The 24,458-nt window shown below is 37.5% G+C and overlaps 1 protein-coding gene across 1 annotated transcript in view; it reads left to right on the forward strand.

Moving 5' to 3' along the window:
* The window catches only part of MSH2 (mutS homolog 2), a 76,595-nt gene that overhangs the window by 9,251 nt on the left and 42,886 nt on the right, over nucleotides 1–24,458 (forward strand). The window contains exons 2-7 of the mRNA XM_072768271.1: nucleotides 1,115–1,269; nucleotides 5,529–5,807; nucleotides 6,869–7,015; nucleotides 8,464–8,613; nucleotides 9,616–9,749; nucleotides 22,780–22,979. Of these exons, the coding sequence (XP_072624372.1) occupies nucleotides 1,115–1,269; nucleotides 5,529–5,807; nucleotides 6,869–7,015; nucleotides 8,464–8,613; nucleotides 9,616–9,749; nucleotides 22,780–22,979 (1,065 nt within the window). The remainder of the gene's footprint in view (nucleotides 1–1,114; nucleotides 1,270–5,528; nucleotides 5,808–6,868; nucleotides 7,016–8,463; nucleotides 8,614–9,615; nucleotides 9,750–22,779; nucleotides 22,980–24,458) is intronic.

The following is a 24,458-nucleotide window of genomic DNA, read 5'->3' on the forward strand; positions in this document are numbered from 1 at the left end:
ATGTCTGCTAGAGAACCAAGATCGTCCTGGTTGAGAACCAGTGATCTAAGATAAAGACCAGAAATCTTGAAAACTCTGTGTTGATTGGATAGGGGAAATAGATAAACTCCTACTTTATGGATGATAATGAGAATCGTCTGGCAATATTTATCAAAATCCCTCAACATTCTTTGATAAAATCCAGTTTGGGGGCTTTGTGTTAACAGATGTACTAACATATTTGGTGAGTGAAGCGTGTACAAGATGATTTATGCAGCATTGTTGTAACAGCAGAGACTGGAAACAACCGATATGTCCCTTAATAAGAGACTAATTATAGAATATCCTCAAAGTCCTTGGAATATTTGCAGCTGTAAACAGAAAAGCTGATTGTACTGATGGAACAATCTTCCAAAATATATTAAAATTAAGAAAAAGCCAAGATACAGAACAGTGTTTGTAGTATGCACTTACTGATGTAAGAGAGGAACAAAGTAATGCTTGTGTATGCAGCTTATTTTGGAAATCTATTTTATAAACTAACAGCAATTGGCTGGGGAATTGGATGTAGGGGAGCAGTGGTGAAAGGGAAGTCACCTTTTTTGCTATACTTTTTGAACCTTTGAATTTTTATCTGTGCTACCTAGAAGATTTTGCAATGAATAATGGCATTCATTTTTATGGAACTTTTGAGAAAAGTTTAATTCCATACAAATATTATATAGTTATATATAGCTATATATAGTTATATATTGTTGTATATAGTTATAAGACTTTAAAAAAAAAGACTTTTATTCAGACTTCTGAGAAACTAATTATAAGAAAGGACAAGTAAGTTTAGCTTTATATATATTTACTCCTTGTTTTATCTTTGTATCTTCTTAATTTTTTATTTTGATGAATTGGTTCCACAGAAGGAGACGGGATGAGGCACTACATCTATTCACCTTTTTATACCCTTCAACTTCCAAAGTCCCTGGGATGAGTAATAGTGCTTGATAAACAGTTTTTTATTGAAGGAATGAATTAATGAGAGAAGAATGTAGGTTGGGGAATCCATTGTGTTAGGTACTTGAACACTTACTACTTTAAATCCTCAAATCTGTGTAACGTGTTTTTTAATATTTTTCTTTAGGAACAAAGACCCTGGAGAGTGTTGTGCTTAGTAAAATGAATTTTGAATCTTTTGTTAAAGATCTTCTTCTAATTCGACAGTATAGAGTTGAAGTTTACAAGAATAGAGCTGGAAGTAAGGCCTCCAAGGAGAACGATTGGTATTTGGCATTTAAGGTAATTATCTTTAAATTGGTTATTATTTTTAAGAGTAGAAAGAATAAAAATGTGAGGGAATTCTATTGTGTGCTTTAATATTGTAACCAAGTTCTGATAACAAAATGCTTTGAAAAATATTCCTTAGTGTGTGGTTTTTAAGATCATGGTTTAATAGCAATTTAAAAATTCAGTAAATCTTTATTATTTACTGAATATTCTGTATAAATACTCTGAGCTGTGTCAATATCCCTGAAACGTAAATAATAAAATAAACTTTACATAAAATTGAATGCCAGCATGAAACAAAGATTTGATTTTACAGTTTTTAAGGTACTATCACACAGATTTACTGTATCCCAAATTATCTCATTTATACACTTTTTTTGAGATTTTAAAAATATTTTTGAAGATTTTATTTATTTGAGAGAGAGAAACAGCGCATGATAGAGGCAGAGGGAGAGAATCTCAAGCCGACTCTACGGTGAGCGCAGAGCCCCAAGACCAGCTCGATCTCATGACCTAGAGATCATGACCTGGAAATCAAGAGTGGCATTTTATTGGATAAGCCACCCAGGCACCCCCCCCTTTTTTTTTCAAATTTTTATTATTTTTTTAAAGATTTATTTATTTATTGATTCCTGAGAGAGAGAGAGAGGGAGAGAGAGAGAGACAGGCAGAGGCAGAGGGAGAAGCAGGCGCCATGCAGAGAGCCTGATGTGGGACTTGATCCCAGGACTCCAGGATCATGCCCTGGGCCGAAGGCGGCGCTAAACCGCTGAGCCACCCAGGGATCCCTTTTTCAAATTTTTAAAAAAATTTATTAAACTTTATTTAAAGTGATCTCTATACTCAACATGTGGCTTGAATTTACAATCCGGAGATTGAGTCACATGCCAACCAGGGGCCCCTTGTTTGTACATATCTTTGTATGTGTCTTTCTCTTCCATTAAGTTTATAATTTCTTGTATGTCAGGGGCTTTGTTAAATGGTGATCGTATTCCTTGGTGTCCCTTAGAAAGGCTTATTGACCTTCATGCTTCTATGGCTTAATGGAGATTGGAAACAATAGTACTGTTTTGTTTTATGTAATGACTGTCTTCATTGTTAGTCTGTAAGGTCCTGTGTTTGGTTGTTCAAATGCAGTGTCTGCAGAGTAGGTTCTCAATAAATGCTGGAATAAATCAATGGTTAGAATGTTGTTGGGGAGGTGAGATTTATTCTTGAAAGGGAATACATGCATGATAAGGCTCTGGGCTTATAGTTAGTGTATATATATGGCCTTTCTTTTCTCCTCTCTCTGGTTGTCCTTGGCAAATTTCCCAATCCCTTCTCCTGTATCTGTTTCTCCATAAACAGTAAAATTGGAAGGTTTTTGTTTTTTTTTTTTAAATGTTCTCTAACTTGAAAGTCCTGTGATTTTTTTTTTTTTTTTTTTCCTTCTTGTGAGATTTAATAGAATATTTAAACATTTGATCTTGGTACTACCCCAGATACAATCTTCTTTGGTCTCTGTTCCATATTGTGTCCTCCTCCCCCAGCCTGCCTTTGTAAATGTAGACATTTACTGAAGATTGTATCTGCGAGAATTTAGCATTCTACATTATGGAGTTTCCTGGGGATTTTCATTGATGTTTTCCTGATAACGGGGTGTGGGGTGGGGGTGGGGAGGCTTTTACTTAGAGTTGTAGCCTCTATCTTGAAAGATTTTAATAGATAATTGAGGGTACCACAAAGTGATTTTTCTGTCTCATTCTTCATAGAACTCAATTAGTTAACACCACCAAAATGTGGAATCCTAAATTTAAGAGATTACCATGTATATCAGCCCATCACACCTCACTCCTCTATGTCATACCAGAATCCTTCAAGATGAATTCTTTTCAAGATGAATAGACATTTAGGTCAGGGGGAAATTTTTTCAAATATGTATCTTTATCAAATTAGAAGTGGTATTTTCATCCTGACATTTTAAGTTCAAATCTAAAACTGCAAAAATTGGGCAGCCTGGGTGGCTCAGCGGATTAACGCCACCTTCCACCCAGGGCCTGATCCTGGAGACATGGGATCAAGTCCCATGTCGGGCTCCTTTCGTGGAGCCTGCTTCTCCCTCTGCCTGTGTCTCTGCCTCTCTCTCTCTCTATGTCTCTCATGAATAAATAAATAAAATCTTAAAAAAAAAAAACTGGAAAAACTGATTTGTCTTTACATCTTTTAGCTTATTGATTCTACAGTAAACTATTAGTGATATTTAAGATAGTTGATCTCTCTGATTGATTTCTTTCCCATGTTCTCAGTGGTATGTTCAGAGCAGGAAAAGACTTTGGATACCATCTAATTCACAGATTACCAGTCTTATCATTTTCAAGAACCCAATTTTGTTAGCTACTGGTTCTCTTGAGAGTTTTTTAAATTTTTTTATTTTTTTATTTCTTGAGAGTTTTTTTTTAAAGGTGTGCTTCATAGTCTGCAAATCCAAAGTATGGAAGTAAAAGCACTATGTTTACATTTATGACCGAAACAGTTTTTTATTTTATTTTTTATTTTATTTTTAATTATTTTTTAAAAACATAGGAAACCTCAAATGGGAATTTTGACTTTTTTTTAAAAAGATTTATTTATTTATTTATTCCTGAGAGACACAGAGGCAGAGACAGGCAGAGGGAGAAGCAAGCTCCCTGCAGGGAGCCCGATGTGGGACTTGATCCCAGATCCTGGAATTACGCCCTGAGCCACAGGCGGATGCTCAACTGCTGAGCCACCCAGGCGTCCCATGAGTCAGTGCTTTTAAAATTTGAATGCAAGAATTCTTTTGTGGGGCAGCCCCAGTGGCCCAGCAGTTTGGCGCCGCCTTCAGCCCAGGGCCTGATTCTGGAGACCTGGGATCGAGTCCCATGTTGGGCCTCCTGCATGTGTCTTTGCCTCTCTCTCTCTCTCTCTCTCTGTGTCTGTCATGAATAAATAAATAAAATCTTTTTTTTTTTTAATGCTTTTGCCATTTCATTTTTAAAAAAAAATTTTTTAAAGAGTGCCTAGCTGGTTCAGTGATAGAGCCTGTGACTCCTGATCTCAGGATCATGAATTCACATCTCATGTTGGGCATGGAGCCTACTTTAAAAAATAATATTAAATAATTTTTTTGAAGATTTTGAGTAATCTCTCCAGTGTGAGACTCAAACTCACGACCCTTATTTCAAGACTGTCATGCTCTTCTAACTGAGCCAGCCAAGTACTCCCTCCATTTTATTTTTGATTCAGATTTTTTTTTTTTATAAGATTGCATTTACTTATTCATGAGAAACACAGAGAGGCAGAGACAGGAGAAGCAGGCTCAATGCAAGAAGCCCAATATGGGACTCGATCCCGGGACTCTAGGATCACACCCTGAACCAAAGGCCACTCAACCACTGAGCCACCCAGGCGTCCCTTGATTCAGGTTTTAATCAATAATCCATAGTTATAAGTTACTTAGAATCCTATTATAAAAAAATAAATGATTATCATGATTATGATGCTTCAAGAGCTATTGATGGCTATTGGTTGCTTAAATTTTGTTTTTTTTTTTTTTTTTTTCCATGGATCATCATTTGCCCCAGAAAATGCCACAGGCTAAAAATTTCCTATCAGCTTTTTTTTTTTTTTTTTTTTTTTTTTTAGATTTTATTTATTGATTCATGAGAGAGACAGAGAGGCAGAGACATAGGCAGATGGAGACACAGGCTCCCCATAGGGAGCCTGATGTAGGACTCAATCCCAGGACTCGGATCATGCCCTGAGCCACCCAGGTGTCCCCATCCTATCAGCTTCTGATCAGTTTGAAATATAGTGTTAACCTTCTGACTTGACACAGGTCCTGCCAGAAGCAAAGAAGTTTGACCCTTTAGTTGACTTGTGTAGTCTTAAAGAGGGATTTCTGATCTTTTTGAAATATTGAAAATAGGTCTAGACCCTTTATCTGGAAATCACTAATATAGAACAATCTGCATTTTACTGATAAGATAGAGAATTGACTTTCCAAGGTCAGTATTTTTAGCTAATATTACTGCTCTTCTGTGTGATATAGTTAGTGAAAATACTGGTATGTGCAATTAATAAGTAGATAATTTCATAGGATATAGAAATTTAAGCATACCATTAATAGGATTATCATTTGGATACTTTAATGATTGTGTATAAATCCAGCTGCCAAATTTCAAAGTCTCTTTTGAAAATCTCTTTTGATACGTTTATTTTTACATAAAGTACATTCAACAGTTCTTAAATTTTTTTATTTTTTTAAGGCTTCTCCAGGTAATCTTTCTCAGTTTGAAGACATTCTCTTTGGTAACAATGATATGTCAACCTCCATTGGTGTCGTGGGTGTTAAAATGTCTACAGTTGATGGCCAAAGACAGGTCGGAGTTGGGTATGTTGACTCCATACAGAGGAAGCTAGGACTTTGTGAGTTCCCTGATAATGATCAGTTCTCCAATTTGGAGGCTCTCCTGATTCAGATTGGACCAAAGGAATGTGTTTTACCAGGAGGAGAGACTGCTGGAGACATGGGAAAACTGAGGCAGGTAAGGGAATCAAGGTAGGGATGAAGGAGAATCTAAGCCTAGGAAAGACTAACATGATAGATACTGTTTTATTTAAAAAGCATAATTCAAAAGTCAATTTTTTGTATCTAACTACAGTCTTGTTATATTTCAAGGGTAATCTTGTTTGTCATTCACAGAAACTTTATGAGGACTTTAGAACAAGCTATTTCTTGTTAAGGCTTGTTAGACCTCAGATCATTTCCCCTTTTCCTGCCTTCTTCCTTCCTTCTTAAAAGAGTAACAGAATATCATCTTAAAGGGATCACAACTGATAAAGAAGAATGCTTTCAGAGTTATGGGGGGGAGATGATTTAGGTCCATTAAAAAAAAACAATACTACTGTATTTAGCATGGATTTATCAAATAAATACAGATCTTTTTAAAAAAAATTTATTTATTTGAGACATATACAGCATGAACAAGGGGAAGGGCAGAGGGAGAGGGAGAAGCAGGCTCCCCACTGAGCAGCTAGCCCAGCCCAGGGCTCATCCCATGACCCAGGGATCATGACTTGAGCCAAAAGCATAAGATGCCAGTCTTCTAGGTTATTTTTTGATAGTTCAGATGGGACTTTTAGCCTTTTATTTCACTGAGTTTTTATAAAATTCTGATTGTACTATTTGTGTGTGTGCTTTATTTAGGTATTTAAGGGATGTTGTATCCCCTGAAGATTGTTTTCTTTTTGTGGGCCTCAAATACCATAATAATTGCTCAGGAAAGAGTAAATCTGTGATGGCCATTGTTAGCATAGATAGTATCTAAGCAACTTTCCACAAGTATTATTCTGTTAAGAGTTTTTACTACTGGGACTAATCTTTGGAAGCTTTATGTGAACATAATTTTAAATTTCCATGAAAACTTACTTCGATATTTAAAATACCTGTCATTATGTATATGTTACCAATGTCTTGCAGATTATATAAAAATTTAATGTGGGTTGGTTTGTTATGCTGTTGTTACCGTACTTGTTAGTGGTATAGTTTTTTGTCATTTATTTTTTTCATTCCTTTTCTTGAAGTCATTTATTTTTTACAAAATAGGTTATTCAGAGAGGAGGAATTCTGATCACAGAACGAAAAAGAGCTGATTTTTTTACAAAAGATATTTATCAGGACTTGAACCGGTTATTGAAAGGCAAAAAGGGAGAACAGGTGAATAGTGCTGTCTTGCCAGAAATGGAGAATCAGGTATGTGGATTACAATATAAATTTATTCTTAAATTATAATCTTGACTTTTAAAAGACTACTTGTTTCACCTCAAAATCTAAACTGTGGATCACTGATACTAAGTTAATTCTTACTGTGACGAAGCTTGTGAAAAAAGGAAATGACTAGAAAAGTTTAAATATAACCTTAAAGGGCAGCCTGCGTTGCTCAGTGGCACTGCCTTCAACCCAGGGCGTGATCCTGGAGACCTGGGATCGAGTCCCACGTCGGGCTCCCTGCATGGAGCCTGCTTCTCCCTCTGCCTGTGTCTCTGCCTCTCTCTCTCCCTGTGTCTCTCATGAATAAATAAATAAAATGTTTAAAATATATAACCTTAAATATAATTACATTATATTTATATAATAATTTATAAATTATATATAATATATATAATAAACATTATATATGTAATATATAATAAACACTATAATTATATAAAGAATATATCAACATATATTCTTGAGGTAAGAAGGAGTTTTGACTTTCACAGGAAAGAGATTAAGTGGATGAGATAGCATAGTGATTGTAGGGGAAAAGAAAACCCATCATCACATTATAATGTATAGGTTGTGGAGTCTTTAATAAATTACCTCACTTTTTTGAGAGGCACTTTCTTTTTTAAGCTGCTTTTTGGGATGCCTGCATGGCTCAGGGGTCGAGCGTCTGCCTGTGGCTCATGGCATGATCCAGGATCTGGGATTGAGTCCGACTTTGGGCTCCCTGTGAGGAACCTGCTTCTCCCTCTGCCTGTGTCTCTGCCTGTCTCTCTCTGTGTCTGTCATGAATAAATAAACTTACTGTAATAGAAGCACTATTTATAATAGTCAAAAGTGGAAATGACTCAAATGCCTACCAAGTTTGGTGTGTTCGGCCCTATAGAATACTGCACACTGCACACACAAAAAATATTAGCACCAACAATCCAGTGCCACACAACAATATGAATGAATCTCACAAACCTAATACTGAACAAAAGAAACCAGGCACAAAAGACTATAAACTATATGATTGCATTAATATAAACTACATACAAAAAGAGGCCAAATTAATCTACGCTGTCAGAGCTAAGAACAAGGGTTACACCTGGTGGAGTAATGACTGGAAGAGAGCATTAAAAAACGTCTTTAGGAAAGTACATAATACATCATAAGGTATAACTGAGTTTTCATAAATTGCAAATACCCAAATAATCAGCATCCATGAAACAAGACAGGGATCAAAGACAGGTACCATGAAACAAGGTACCAGCATCTCAAAGACAGGGATCCTGCTTCTCCCTCAGCCTATGTCTCTGCCTCTCTTTCTGTATCTCTCATGAATAAATAAATAAAATCTTTTAAAAAAAATTTATTGCCATTTTGCTATTTGTTTTGTTAAAATCTCTAGGATTCTAGTGATAGAATCTTTTCTTTTAAATTCCTAATCTTAGGTTGCAGCTTCAGCACTGTCTGCAGTAATCAAGTTTTTAGAACTTTTATCAGATGATTCAAACTTTGGACAGTATGAACTCACTACTTTTGACTTCAGCCAGTATATGAAGTTGGATATTGCAGCAGTCCGAGCCCTTAACCTTTTCCAGGTAAAAAAAAAAAAAAAAAAAGGGTTAAAAATATTGAATGGTGACAAAATGTTTCCTTTGTTATATACTGAAGAATACAATTAAGAAGCGTAAATATTTTGAAATGTTATTATACTTAGAATAGATAAGCAGTTTTAAATTACTGTATTTTTCTGTTGCAGGCTATATAAATAGTATTTGTCATGGCTTAATGAATAATTTATTATTAACAGCAGTTTTTAAGAAATTATGTTTTAAGAAGTTTTATGCCTAAAACTTTAGTAATTATAAAGTGATTTTGGTTTGGGGAAAAATACACTGCAGATTAACAGGTTGAAAGTTTGATTTTAGGAAGAGGAGGGGTTTTTTGAGGAAAATAATTTTATTTCTTTATACACAGTTTGCTTTAATAGCCACCAGAAAGACTATATCATTTCCTCTAACGGATACTAACAGTTCTGTTGGCCTTCAACATATGACCATAGCAGCACATATAAATATCGTGCATTAATATACACGTAGACACATTCTAAATCCCCGTGAGCCATAGGCTAGGCTTTCATGGAACTGGGGACCTCTCACATGCCATTTCCAATGATCACTAGTTAGCTTTACCCAAGACTTTCAATGAGCTTGGTTTGGCCATTAGTCCTAGTTCCCCAGAGAGGAGTTAGGATGATATAATGGGACAGTATTCAGAGTGGGGTCATCACACTTTGAGGATCATAAAAGAATGGAAATAGGAGATGCCAGGCTAAACATGAGATAACATTTAGGAAGCCACAACTTTCACTGTGTGGATTCAAAATACTGCAGTGTGCTGCAGTGTAGACTGACACTCAGCCTGACAGTAAAACCCACCCCCCCCCAACTGAGGAAAAGAAACTTTTGTGCAAATTTCTCATTTTATTTGAAGAATATTAAGTATTCTTGTTTCTAAAATTATTTAATTATTTTTCATGGCACAGTAAGGTTTTCACTAATGAGCATGCCATTCTTCCTATTTTGTTTTTTGTTTGGTAGGGTTCTGTTGAAGATACTACTGGCTCTCAGTCTCTGGCTGCATTGCTGAATAAATGCAAAACCCCTCAGGGACAAAGACTGGTTAACCAGTGGATTAAGCAGCCTCTCATGGATAAGAACAGAATAGAAGAGAGGTATATTTCTAATGTATAATTTCTATAAGCTTTGAGTAACTTCTGATTACTCTAGGATTATGCCACTTGATCAAATATGCAAGTTTTCTCCTATATTTTGGCATCTGACTGTACAAAGAGTTACCTACATAGTAATAGTAATAAAATAGTAATGACTTAGTTTAGCAGAGTAACTTAGTTTATTAATATTGTTTTTTTCCACCTTAAAAATGTAAGATTTTATTATGAAAATGGATGGATGACCCAGACTATGATCTTGGGAGCCTGAATACCTTGGTTCAAATTATGGCTCTACCACTTAATAGCTGTATTATCTTGGGCGAGTTACGTAACCTCAATGTTGTAGTTTCTTTTTAAAATGACAATAATAACCTACTTTGTAAAGTTGTTATGAAGGCTAGATGATTTAATATATATAAACTACTTTAAAGAAGGTCTGGTACATAGGAAACACTCTTAATTATTTTAGAAAGGCTTTAAGGGCAGCCTAAACATATAGTTCAGAAAAATCTCTAAAATTGAGGAAATGAAAGGAAAAGTTTTATAATCCTGCTACCCGAATATGATTAGCATTTGGGTATATTTTATTTTAATTTTTCTGCTTTAGATATGAGTTTTAAGGCTTTTCAGTGAAGTATAATATCCATAAGAGCACAAATCCTAAGTGTGCAGGTTGGTGGATTTTTCACAAAGTGAGCATATTGGTGTTAAAAACAGTCAAATCAAGAAACAACATGACTAGTATTCCTAGTAACTACCCTGATTTTCCTGCTGGTTATTACCCCTTTTTACTTCAAAAGTAACCACTGTCCTTCTAACACGATAGAGTAATTAGTTTTGCCTGTTTTTGAACTTTATTTTTAAGATTTTATTTATTTTTAGAAAGCGAGAGAGAGAGAGACACAGCCAGCCTGTGGGTGTAGGGAAGGGCGGGGGGGGAAGGGAAAAAGTATCTCAAGCTGACTGCACTCAGCAGCTGGACACTGGGCTCCATCTCATTTCCTTAGCCAACACTAGGAGTTGGATGCTTAACCAGCAGAGCCACCCAGGTGCCCCATGAATTTTATATAAATGGAGTCATTTTACATGGTGCACTTATATTAGTCCTGTTTTAAAACTCCTAGTTATAAAAAAAAAAAAAAAAAAAATCAGGGCAGCCCCAGTGGCCCAGCGGTTTAGCGCTGCCTTCAGCCCAGGGTGTAATCCTGGAGACCTGGGATCGAGTTCCGCATCGGGCTCCCTGCATGGGGCCTGCTTCTCCCTCTGCCTGTGTCTCTGCCTCTCTCTCTCTCTGTGTCTATCATGAATAAATAAATAAAATCTTTAAAAAAAATCATAATTGTAGACTCTTGATTTTGGCTCAGGTCATGATCTCATGGGTTGTGGGAATAAGCCCTCTTTGGGGTTTGGCGCTGGCTCCCCACTCAGTAGGGAATCTGCTTTAGGATTCTCTCCCTCTACTCCTACCTCCACTTGGGTGAACTCTCTCTAAAATGAATACATCTTTAAAAAAAAAAAAACGTTGTAAATCCTAGTATAGTTCTGTGCCCCAGTTTTTTCATTACTTACACTTATTATCATAAACATTTTTTTAGCATTGCTGTTTTTTTTTTTTTTTTGCATTGCTGTTTTATCTTCACATTCAACGTTTTAAATTTCTAATAAGTGCATACTATTTTATTCCCTAGATGTACTTTATTTTACCTTCCTCAATAATTAGGCTATTTCTCACGGCCTTATTTTGTACCCAATGTTTTCCATTTGGCAAAATAAGTTACCTTGCCTGAATTGGTAAAAGATTCAGTATTTTATGGCTATGATGTCAAATCATTCAATAATATATTGAATACCTACTGAATACTGATGATACAGAAAAGCATAATCTCTTCAGTATTGGAATGTTGCCAGGCAAACATAAAGTAGTTGGTCAGTATTGTAAGACACCGTGCACATAATTACTAAGCTGAGTGTTAATTCTGTGGATTCTTAAGAGCCTTAGAATAAAATAACCCAAGAGGTTAGTGATTTGTGGGCATACTGGCATTTTATTGAAAATGCAGAAGTTGAGATGTTAAGGTGACTTTCTGAAATCAGGTTTGCTGGAGAAAAGTGGGATTTAGTAATTTAAAATAGAAAGGATTAGATATTTGCAAATAAAACAGTTTACAATTTTTAATTTTAAGTATTTGTGAATAGGTAATAACATTTATATGTGTCAAAATTCAAACAACAGGGACATCTGGGTGGCTCAGTGGTTGAGCATCTGCCTTTGGCCCAGGGTGTGATCCCGGGGTCCTGGGATCGAGTCCCTCGTTGGGCTCCCTGCATGGAGCCTGCTTCTCCCTCTACCTCTGTCTCTGCCTGCCTCTCTCTCTCTCTCTCTCTCTCTCTCTCTCTGTCTCATGAATAAGTAAATAAAATCTTTTAAAAAAAATTCAAACAACAGAGGGACACACAGTGATAATCCTCCTATTCTTGTTCCCCAATTTCCTGGGATCTCTTCCCTGGGGCCTCTGTTGTACAGCTCCAGGGACACATCCCCCCCCCCCTTTTTTTTTAAAGATTTATTTATCTGAGAGAGCACCAATCCTAGCATGAGCAGGGGAGGAGTGGGTGGGGGGAGAGGAAGAAGCTGATTCCCTGCTGAGCAGGAAGCCCAACACAAGGCTGGATCCCAGGACCCCATGACTTGAGTCAAAGTCACAGGTCAGACACCCAACCAATTGAGCCACCCATGCACCCTTCCCAGGGACACATTTCTTTCTGTACTCTTTGTGAATTGCCACCACTGCCCTAGGAGCAACCAGTCGTTTTTTTCTTTTTCTTTTTTAAGTAAGAAAAAATTAGGTAATTTAACTCTCAAGGTCTAGGTCATGGTTATATTTTTATTTTAACCTTGGTCTTGTGGGAAGAGAGCAAGTGTCAGTGGTCCCCTTCTGGCTTAACAACTAGAACACATGTATTTAGACTGTTCTGAAACCTGGGGTATCACTTTTGTATTACTTACCAGAATAACAAGTTACTTCAAAGATAAGATAGCAAAATTCGATCTTTATTTATTTATTTGTTTATTTATTTATTTTTAGAGGGTAAATGGTTTTTTTCACAGGACATAGCAATAATTTCCAAAAATCTGATAGTCTAACAAGACTTGTTAATTAGAAATAACACTTGGGAGGATAGCGTTATGAATCAGAATATGATCTGGTTTCCTGCAGCTGTATAAGATGAGAAGATAGATTTTCTTTCTCCTATTGGTCAGATTTTTTTTGGTCAGTAAATAGGAAGGCTAAAAAAAAAAAGTAGGAAGGCCGTTGGTTTTATTTTTCTGAAGATCCCATTTATTCATTCATGAGAAACAGAGAGACATAGGCAGAGGGGGAAAAGCAGGCTCCTTCCAGTGAGCCCAGTGTGGGAAATAGATGGATCAGGACCCGAGCTGGAGGCAGACGCTCAACCACTGAGCACCCAGGCGTCCGAGGCCTTTGGTTTTAAAGACCAAGTGCTGAAATTCCAGAGTAGGGAAAGTTATATCCTTATACAGGTTCTTGTTTGGATAGTCTCCTTGTTTTATCTCCCTTTCTCAGTGTGCCTGCTGTGATAGTCCTGCTTTGTAGTTTACACCTTCCAGTTGCCTCAGGGGAATCTCTTCTCTCCCTCTCTGAGCATTTAGGATTGATCTTTCTTCAGGGTAACAGTCAAATCAGGTTTTCTGTTTCTTACTGTCCTAATTGTTTAGATTTCCTGTAAGTGAAGAGTTAATTTAAATTTTTAAGTACACACTACACCCAACATGGGGCTTGAACTCATGACCTTGAGATCAAGAGTCACATACTCTACTGCCTGAGCCAGCCAGGCACCCCAAGAGTTAATTTTAAATTATGTTGCTGAAAAAATAAATAAATAATGTTGCTGTTGGGTGAATTCTGTTACAGAAAGCAAAGATTTCTCTTTTTCTTCCTTTTTCATTAGAGCAGAGGTAGGTATAGATGTGACTAGATCTTTGAGTTTGGTGTTTACGTCTTATAAAGGACAATAGCCCAGTTGATAGGTTCAGGAATAATGATGAAAATGGGATTACTTAAAAAATGGGATTATTTTTAGATTATTGTCAAGCTATTAGGAGGAGGAGGGTGATAAGACTGGTATCTACTTTGTGCCTGGCACTTTGCTAAGCATCTCCCATTCATCAGCTGTAATGTGGTGGAGACTGGATTTAAAGCCAGTCTGGGGGATCCCTGGGTGGCGCAGCGGTTTGGCGCCTGCCTTTGGCCCAGGGCACGATCCTGGAGACCCGGGATCGAATCCCACGTCGGGCTCCCGGTGCATGGAGCCTGCTTCTCCCTCTGCCTCTGTCTCTGCCTCTCTCTCTCTCTCTCTGTATGACTATCATAAATAAAAAAAAAAAAAAAAAAAAAAAAAAGCCAGTCTGGCCTGGCAACAGAGCCTGGTTTTTTTTTTGTTTGTTTTTACAGAGCCTGTTGCTGTACTGTATTTATTATTTCTATCAGTGGTATTTAATTTTTTTTTTAGTGGTATTTAATTTGATCCAAATTGGACTTTAACACCTTAAATGGAACGTATTATTTTGGTTTTTATTTAAGTTATATCCATAGAATCACCTTATCTGTTGTCATTCTCATGTTACCATTCACTAAAACCTATTTGCACTGAGACTTCAGATAGTTTTTATTCTTAGCTAATGGCTTAAATACTTTAATCTTCATGAGAATGAGAAGTTGTTACCTTTGAGGAACTAATAATCTAGGTATTTCTTTTTTGTACTTCATCTAACAATCAAATTAGAAATCATAATAAGAACTCTACCTTTTGCTTTGTTGCATCCAAGAGAGGAAGATGGGTGACTTTCCTGGAGTCATCTAAAAGAAAATTGGCTAGGGGCCCCTGGCTGGCTTAGTCAGTAGAGTGTGCAACTCTTGATCTCAGGGTCATGAGTTCAAGCCCCATGTTGAAGGTAGAGTTTACTTTCAAAAAGAAAGAAAGTAAAAAAGAAAATTCAGCCAGGATTTTTGTCCTTGCCTCATGGGCATAAACTGGCATGATCTGATCCAGAAATAGGGCCTCAAAACAAAAGAAATACAGCTTCAATATGTGTCGCTAGTGTTTCTGTCAGCATGCGAAGGATATGGGCTTCATTAAATTGGATTAAGTGAACTTAGTTGAATGGGTCATCTAAGAGTCCTGTTTTACTGCAGATGTCCAAGATATCTACCCTAATGCTAGCTCTTTGTACATAAAGTAAATACTTGAATTTTTTTAAAGGAACTTGTTTCATATTACTGTTTTCTGGACTGTTGCTTTTAACTTCAAGGTTTTTGTTTTTTGTCTTTCCATAGATTCATATGAAGCCTTGATAATTTTAAAGTTAGAATTCTCTAAAGAACATTGAATATATGGTAGTATATGAAATAGTTCATTCTTATGAAGTCGCTGATGAAATAATTTATGTATGCTGAATTTGGTATTCTTACTACTTTCTAGTTTATTTTTTTAATTTATTATTGTTTTTAAAGATTTTACCTATTTATTCATGAGAGGCAGAGACGGAGGCAGAGGGAGAAGCAGGCTCCATTCAGCGAGCCCGATGTGGGACTCAATCCCGGGTCTCCAGGATCACACCCTGGGCCGAAGGCAGATGCTCTAACTGCTGAGCCACCCAGGCATCCCTTTCTGGTTTAAAATTGAATCACTGCTCTTTGTATAGAATGTACAAGTAATGTAGCATTCTTCTTTTAAAAGATTTTATTTGAGAGAATGTGAACAGGAGGAGGGGCAGGGGGAGAGAAAGATTATCAAGTACACTCTGTGCGGAGCTATGGAGCCCGACACAGGATTCCATCTCATGACCCTGAAATTATGACCTGAAGCCAAAATCAAGAGTCAGGCACTTAACCTACTGAGCCACCTAGGTACCCCTAATGTACAGTCTTAAAAGAAACATGTCTCTAAATAAAAAAGTATGGCTCCATAAATTTAGATAGTGATGGTGCTTATGTGATAGTATACCATGGTTTTTGAGGCAGTGGGGTACTCCTAGAGTCCCTAGACTTCTTTCTAGGTTATATAATCCTTTTGTGCAAGGATGTCTTTAGTAATAGTTCATATTTTGTGGAAACAGTGGTCTGGAGGTCATACAGTGAATGTAGTTTCTTTAATAACAGTGAAGCATTGCTCTAACCTCTGAGGAAGAACAGGAGGGCTTGCACTCCACTGCTTCCCACTATTTCCTCTGCTTCTAAATCAAGTTTAGTGGCAACCCTTTATTCTGATCTCTGGACTGATCTGCTCAGCCATTTGAAGTTCATTTGCCTTCCTCTCCGGCCTGCGCCATAAAGGCAACTGCTTTTCCAGTGCTTTCATGGGAACCATAGAATTTCTTGTGCTCCATTAGCCCTTTGTCATACTGGCCTTTCTCCTTACCTGTCTTTCTCAGTTAAAAGTTGCTGGCTTTCATTGCTACCTGGGTTTGTTTGTTTTCTCCTCTTGATCAGACTTATTAAATGTAACAATATTCTGTGTACAATGTGACCTGGACCTGCTGCTTCAAAACATGATCCTTTCTCACTAATATTTTTTTTGAAAGATTCTATTTATTTGAGAGAGAGAGTGTGTGAGAGAAAGCATGAGCAGGGGATGTAGAGGAGGAGAAGCAAGCTCCCTGCTAATAAGCAGGGAGCCCAATGGCTTGATCCCAGGACCGCAGGATCATGACCTGAGCCAAAAGCAGATGCTTAACAGATTGAGCCATCCAGGCACCTGTTTTCTTACTAATATTTTGTTTAGTCCATTGAGTATCAAAAAGCAGCTTATTCTAAAATTAGTAGAAAAGTGCCCATTGCACACTAAAAAATGGCCTAATTACCGGACCTGTAATAGTTCTGCAAGATAATTAACATAGGTAGGACTGAGCTGTGACAGGCTACTGGAGAACTGATGATAAATGTTAGAAGACCAGGGGTGCCGGGGTGGCTCAGTGGTTGAGCATTTACCTTTGGCTCAGGTCATGGTTCCAGGGTCCTGGGATTGAGTCCTGCATCGGACTCCCTGTGAGGAGCTCACTTCTCCCCCTATCTATGTCTCTGCCTCTCTCTCTCTGCATCTCTCATGAATAAAAAAAAAGTTAGACCATTTTGTGCACTGTCATTGTGATGACCATTGTGGTTCTGGTTTATAATGTTCCATTATCTGATTCTAGACACACCATAGGAATGGGGTCTATGGTTAGCTTTGCTGCTTGTCGGGCTAGAACAGATAACATGCCAGCATGTTCATCTGACAGGGCCCCACAGCAGCCCTGATTAAGCCCTTGTGAATCTGTACACAGGACTCTGATCAGTGGATCAATGGGTCAGTTCTTCATTGTGTCTTCCAAGTACTGCTCCAAGGTTGTGTCCATCCCACCTACAGTCTGCGCAGCCAGGGTCCTGCAGCACCTTGCATCCTTCTCTGCCTCAGGCCTGGAATGTATCTCCTCTTATTTTTATTACATGATAGATTACAGTGACCAATCCAGATTTTTATCTATCTATCTACTTATCTATTCACTTTTCTTGAAAGCCTTCAGCTACCTCCTGCCTCTAAGTAGATCATCTCCTTAATTCTTCTAATCTCAAAATGTATCTGTATTTTGAGTCTTTTACTCCCTGGCTCTTTCTCAGAGGAAGAAATAGTACTTTTTCCTTTCCAAAGCCAACTTTTCCATTTACCTTTGGATATAGTTTTTTCTTCTTCCTTCTCTGCATCAGCTTTCTGGTGTATCCTGTACTTTTCTCCCTTCAAGTTTCTCCTGTGGTCTCCCATCCCTAGTCCTATCCCAAGTCTTCCCAAGTCCTATCTCTAAATCCCAAGTGTTCAAGATACAGGCAAATAAAATACCCCAAAGTGAAGTTTTCTAGCTCCCCTAGGAATCCTTGCTCTTATCCATATCACATTTTATTGCATTTTGTGTCTCCCTTGTTACTCAGCACTATTTGTAAGATGGAACATTTCCTTCTCCACTAGATTGAATATTCCTTAAAAGCATTCTCTCTTTATATCTTGCCATACTCTTTTTCTTTTTTAATCTGCTCAGGCCTAGCAGAATACACATCAAATGAGTAGTTCTGACTGCATTTAACCGTGCGAGAACAGATAAAGAAGAGACTCAGAAATTTATGATGTAGTTCTTTAGGGACCACATTTGTTCTTAGCTGTATAAATATGCTGCCATGAAACTCTAGCCAACTGTTCTTACAGTGAGAGACCAGAAATGCTAGTTTAAAAAAAAAATTTGGTTTTTTTTTACTCTATTTGAGAGAGGAAGAGAGGGAGAGTGCCAGTGTGGGGAGGGGCAGAGGGAAAGAATCTTTCAAGCAGAGTCCATGCTGAGCACAGAGCCCCATGGGGCTTGATCCCACAACCCATGAGATCTGACCTGAGCTGAAATCAAGAGTTGGATGCTTAACTGACTGAGCTACCCAGGTGCCCCCAGAAATGCTAGTTTTAAAGAAAAGACAGAATGTGGATTTTATTATTTTTTAAAGATCTTATTTGTTTATTCATGAGAGAGAGGGAGAGAGAGAGAGAGAGAGAGAGAGAGAGAGAGAGGCCCGAGACATAAGGGAGAAGCAGGCTCCCTTTGGGAAGCCTGATGTGGGACTCGATCTCAGGGCCCTGGGGTCATGCCCTTGAGCTGAAGGCAGATGCTCAACCACTGAGCCACCCAGGTGTCCCCAGAGTGTGGATTTTAAAACAACAAAATTTCATGATTAATTTCATGATTTTTCTGTTCAAATTTTAGAGATGAACTGACCCTAAAAAATTCTTTTATTCCAGTCAATTTGCAGATTGATGTCTCAAATTGGGTACACTGAGTAATTTTATTGAGTAGGATTGACATGTATACTGTGTTATGCCAGCAGTAACTTTGGAGTTTCTAAAATTGTGATTTAAGAGTGGCATTGTCATAGAAACAGTTAGCAGAGCAATCTTTTTTAAAAACTTTGTTAGCCAGTACATAAACTGACACTGTAATTATTTCTGAAATGGCATACTGAATAGATTTGTGAAACTAACAATTTATTGGGCTTTTAATGATACCTGGACCAAAGATTGAGGGGGTGTAGATTGCCTTGTACTGTATGTTTTAGAAGCTGTTTCATTCCCCTGCTATTTTACTTTATATACTCCTACTAGAACTTTATGCTCTTAAATAGTGTTGAGTATTTTTTAAGGACACAAAGTTTGCTTTAAATATCTCTTTGGAGGACGCCTGGGTGGCTCAGTGTTTGAGTGCCTGCCTTCAGCCCAGGGCATGATCCCGGGGTCCTGGGATTGAGTCCCGCATTGGGCTCCCTGTGCGGAGCCTGCTTCTCCCTCTGCCTGTGTCTCTGCCTCTCTCTCTGTGTCTCATGAATAAATAAATAAAATCTTTAAAATAAATAACTCACTCACTCACTCACTCTTTGGATGAGGGGAAACCATATTTCTCAATTAAGAAACATTTTTACATTTCAGAGGTCTTTTTTTTTTTTTTTTTAAATGTCTGTCATGCCATAAATCCTTAGGGTTTCAGCTGCTCAGGCTCTTTTCCGTTAGTTACTACAAAGTGTGCTTCTCTGCATGGACCATGCTGGTGCTTCACTTGGACCCAGGCACCTTTCTCTTGGCTTCCTTTTTCTCTGATCATTTTCCTTCAAGGTTCAGGTAGCTAACTACTTAATATTAAGGCTTAGTACATACACTAATTCTCTTGGCAAGATTCTTGCCCATAACTTGTTTACAGCAATGCTAACAGCATGCTGGATAACATCTGTAGGGTGTTACTATTTAAATAGTGCTAATCCCTCGATTTCTATATAGTATTGTCATCATCTTTCAGGTAGATATGCTTGTATGTGGCCAAAGGACCAACTGTATTCTCTAAAAGGCCTGGAGAACAGAGTGGGTGCCCCTCTTTCCTTTTGTGTTGGTCATTTTGGCAGATGATAGGGCCAAAAGATGGTGTTGGCGACTTAGGACCTATTCCCTGGTCAATTTGAGAGGAAACAGTGATAAAATAGATGGAGTAGGGAAAAAGCATGAGAAGATTCTTTTTTTTTTTAAGATTATTATTTATTAGAGCATGTATGGGTGGGGGAGGGGCAGAGGGAGAGAGACAATCTCAGGCAGACTCCCCACTGAGCATGGAGCCCCACACAGGGCTTCATATACTACCTGAGATCATGACCTGAGCTGAAACCAAGAGTTAAACAGTTAACCACTTGAGCCACCTGGGAACCCCTGGAATATTCTTGATTGGAAATATCTTCTATGCGGATTATTTACCTGAGAGTGGCCTAAGGTACAAGAGTCAAACTGTTGGTGCCTGAGAAGCTTATAGAAATTTCACAGCTGAGCCTCACTGCCCAGGAATACTGTACTATCCACCTCCAAGTCACTTCCATACTGGTGATCTTGGAGCGAACTTGGAGATGCCTGTTAGAGCAAGAGGCTTAGGTACGAAGGCCCAGATTTGTCTTACTGGATTATGGGACTTGACTGCATCTGTCTGCTCAAGGTCTGTCTTGTCTTTTAAATCTAGAGTACAAGCCATAGAAGTCTTTTCTGGAGCGATAAATGCCTGAAGTATTCTGGAAGTTTGTTTATAGCCTTAGGGACTGGTACACAGTACAATACCATCTTAGTAGCAGATTCCCCCCCCCCCCATTTGACATTTGCCACAATGCATATATCTGCTGCCAGCTGCCTACCTATTATCTTGATATTCTGTAGCACTTTATTTTTCTTTTAATTTTCATCTTAAAGGTGAATTTTTTTTTTTTAAGATTTATTTGCAAGAGAGAGAGTGAGAGCACGAGAGTATAAGCAGGAGGAGAGGGAGTAGACTACCCCACGATGTGGGGCTCCATCTCAGGGCCCTGGGATGTGACCTGAGCTGAAGGCAGACGCTTTACCGACTAAGCCACCCAGACATCCCTAAAAAGTTTTATTCAAGTTTCTTTAAACTGATGGTTCTCAGCCTGGGGCAAGAGGACATGTGTTAGTGTCTGCAGACATTTGGGTCTGTAAACAGAAAGTATGCTTACATACTGTTAAAGAGCTCAAGAAGAGCCCCAAACAAGGACTTGTCAAGCCTAAATGTCAATAATTGTCGGTTCAGAAATCTTGCTTATGTGATTACTCTGGAAGCAGTATAATTTTCCCCTCATATAATATGCTGGATGAACATTTTGATGGTGGAGGAATTGTAAATGCTGATGGAGAGATCAGTAATTAGTTAAGAAACTTAGAAAACTGTTTCTTTTCTCTGTTCTTGTGTAATTTGAGAGTTAATTTACAGCTCTTCTAATTTACAAATGTAAGGAAATGGTTGCTCATTTGTAGCCTTCTGAACCTAGGACCATTTGCTCTGCCCATGGCAATTTTCCTTCCTTCCTTCCTTACTTACTTACTTATTTATTTATTTATTTATTTATTTATTTAAAGTGTGGCTCATGTGATTCAAATTCAGGAGCCCAAGATCAAGAGTTGTGTGCTTTACCAACTGAGGCAGTCAGGTGCCCCATCCCTACCTTTGATTATAAAAATTTACCTTTCAGCAATATATATATATATATGGTACTGCAGTAATATCTACAATGTAGCTTTTCACACTGCAAGTTGTGACCCAGGAGTGAGTTATGAAATTATAGTGTAGTGGGTGAAAACTAGCATTTTTGACAAGCTAAATATGAGAGAAAAATAACTGTATATTACATATAGTAAGAATAGTAAGTATTGTTTGTGAAACCTATTTTAATTATATATTGCAGGGAAGAAATTTTTCTTTTTTCCTATTACCCTCCTAGATTCTCTGGCTTGGGGCCCTGTAAATTAGATTGACAGAAGATAGATCAGCTAGAGAAAAACAAACTGAAGTTTATGCTTATACATGGGAGCACTCAGAAATGAGTAACTCCAGGGTTGATGAGAACTTGGGCATATATAGCATCTTAGCAAAGGAACAATACATTTTCAGAGAAGAGATAAGACAAAGGGGAAGGGTTTTGAGTTCCTAAGGGATGTAAATTATGGGAAGCTAATGGTAGATAAAGGCTAAAATTTGTTATCTAAGTTCCTCCAGTACCATTTCCAGGCTGATAAGGGTCTAAAGTTGTGGTTAACTTTTGTCTTCTGGTAAGGAGAGAAGGGAGAGGACATCTGTAAGTTTATGTCCTGCTTTTGGGCACATAGGGAGAAGGCAGCTTTCCTTTTTTGCTTCTTAATTGTCAGCTCAAAATAGTCCTTAGGGACTCTAAAGTGGTATGTTCTGACGTGGCATATTATGCCTCCTACGATATCTATGCATGCTTGTGCTGGGTCATGATGTAAAACCATTTTTTCCATTCCCTCCCACCCCAAAAATTTCTTGTTGTTAGTTACAAGGAAGAAAACAGAAAGCTGTGGATTCCAATAAATTGCAAAAGCAATATGAGCTGCGTGTTTTATAATTCTTAGAACAGGCCAAGATTTTATTTATTGATTTCGGGGAAGGAGTAAACTTATTTCAGTTTTTTAATTAGAAATTTTTGGCTTTGTCATAAGATAATTTTAGAATGCATTCTGAAAATTTAGAAGACCTTCTGATAGAATAAGTATTGGATTTGGCAACATTCTTGAATTGTTATTGTTTTATTGAAGATTATTATTTATATGTGCATTAATGTATCAGTAACAGTAATGTCCCAATAATGAAATTCTTCTGTTTAAGAAATGGCAATTTGATGAAAGGCAAACAAAATTGGGTATGTATTAGTATTTTCTGATACTACTTACTAAACGTTAATTTGGTTGTTAAGTAATCAGAAAGTGCTTACGTGACAAGATTATGGAGCTTTCCATCATCTCCAAGAAGCTTACGTTTCAGGATAGATTCAAGCTTCCTTCATGGGATTTTTGTGTTCATTTAGTTGATTCTTAGGTACCTAGTAGGCAGATTTTAATTTTATACCAAAATATTTAAGATTAATCCCAGTGCAATTTATTTCAGACTGAATTTAGTGGAAGCTTTTGTAGAAGATGCAGAATTGAGGCAGAGTTTACAAGAAGATTTACTTCGTCGATTCCCAGATCTTAACCGACTTGCCAAGAAATTTCAGAGACAAGCAGCAAACTTACAAGATTGTTACCGACTCTATCAGGGTATAAATCAACTCCCTAATGTTATTCGGGCTCTGGAGAAATATGAAGGTAACAATGATCTTTGTTTCTCTTTTCCTTCACTCTCAATATACTTAGCAAATGTGCTGTCCTTATAAAGTTGGGTCTGGTAACTCATGCTTATAATAGGTTTGTTTTGACTTATATTTACATTGCAGAAGTTAAGAATCATGAGACAACTTAGAATTTTTGCTTTTTAGAAGCAAATGTTAGGGTAACTGAGTTTATTGCCTTAGTGGTGGCAGTTGAACAGGATTCAGTTGCCAAAACGTCACAGGACCCAAAATGATACTGCTTTCAAATCTATAGTTTATTAAAGGAAAGAGATACAGCCTAGTTAGCACCAAAGGAAGGGTAAGGGATCACCACGAAAGTTTCACAGCAGGGAGCCAGGGAGGTCAGGTGCAGACTCCTATTGTCCTTCCTTTTGAAAGGTCCTTGGTGAGGTGCACTTGCTCTCACTTTTCAGGGACCACCAGTGTGTGCAGAACACCTTGGAACTAGGGAGCTTAAAATGGAGTCTTGCTGGACTTTTTAAAATTTTGCTTGTCCTGTGGGCATATTCCTGTTCTGTAACCAGCCTTTAGGAGAACCCTCTGGCACAAGGAGGCCTCACTGAGACCAGGTGCAAATCATCAGTCACAAACAATGCTGACAAGCTGAGCAAGCCACCCTGAATATCCTCAGATCCATGATTACAAAACAGTGTGCCTTGAATTGCCATAAAGGAACTTTAAGAAGACAGTTCAGGTAAATTCTGGGCCTGCTGGAGTGAACCTTTCTAGCACACCTATAAATGAAAGTTTAAAGCAAAGGGTCTTGATGGTCTCTAACAGTTGATGTCAGAGTGAAGTTAACAGAATGAAGTGTGCCAAGTCACATTATTTAATCAGTATAGTATTGGTGGATAAAATCAGCTTGCTCTTACAAGCATAGTTTTTATTTTATTTTATTTTATTTTATTTTATTTTATTTTATTTTATTTTATTTTATTTTATTATTTATTTATTTCAAGCATAGTTTTTAAGTGAATATAATTACTTAACTGTTGCAGAAACTAGGAAGTTATAGATCCAATATGTAAAACATTTTAAGTTTCAAGTTAAAAATCACCATTCCTTACAACTGTTAAACCTTTCAGTATTATGAGAAAGCTTTTTCTGCAGACAGACTTTAAAAAACTCACCTCTATTATGACAGGATATAAAATAAGCATAAATTTAATTTTAATTTTATGGTAGCCTTTTCCCTTAATTATCTAGCAAAGTGTGAAAGACATCTTTAGCGCTTATCTTAAAGAACCACTGTATAAAGAGTATTCCCCTTCTAACCAAGGCTCTTCTTGAGGCTGATGACACTTAAAAGCCCTTGCATTTGTTCTACTAAAGTGGTATTAAAGAAAATGGGTCTTAAATCTTTCCTGTGCCCACATTTCTTTAGTGTGGCTTAGGCAGCCATTTACCCTCCCTGTGCTTCCATTTCCTTATCCAATAAAAGAAGATCTTTCAC

This window comes from Canis lupus, chromosome 11 (assembly GCF_048164855.1).
Source record: "Canis lupus baileyi chromosome 11, mCanLup2.hap1, whole genome shotgun sequence".
Taxonomy (NCBI): domain Eukaryota; kingdom Metazoa; phylum Chordata; class Mammalia; order Carnivora; family Canidae; genus Canis; species Canis lupus.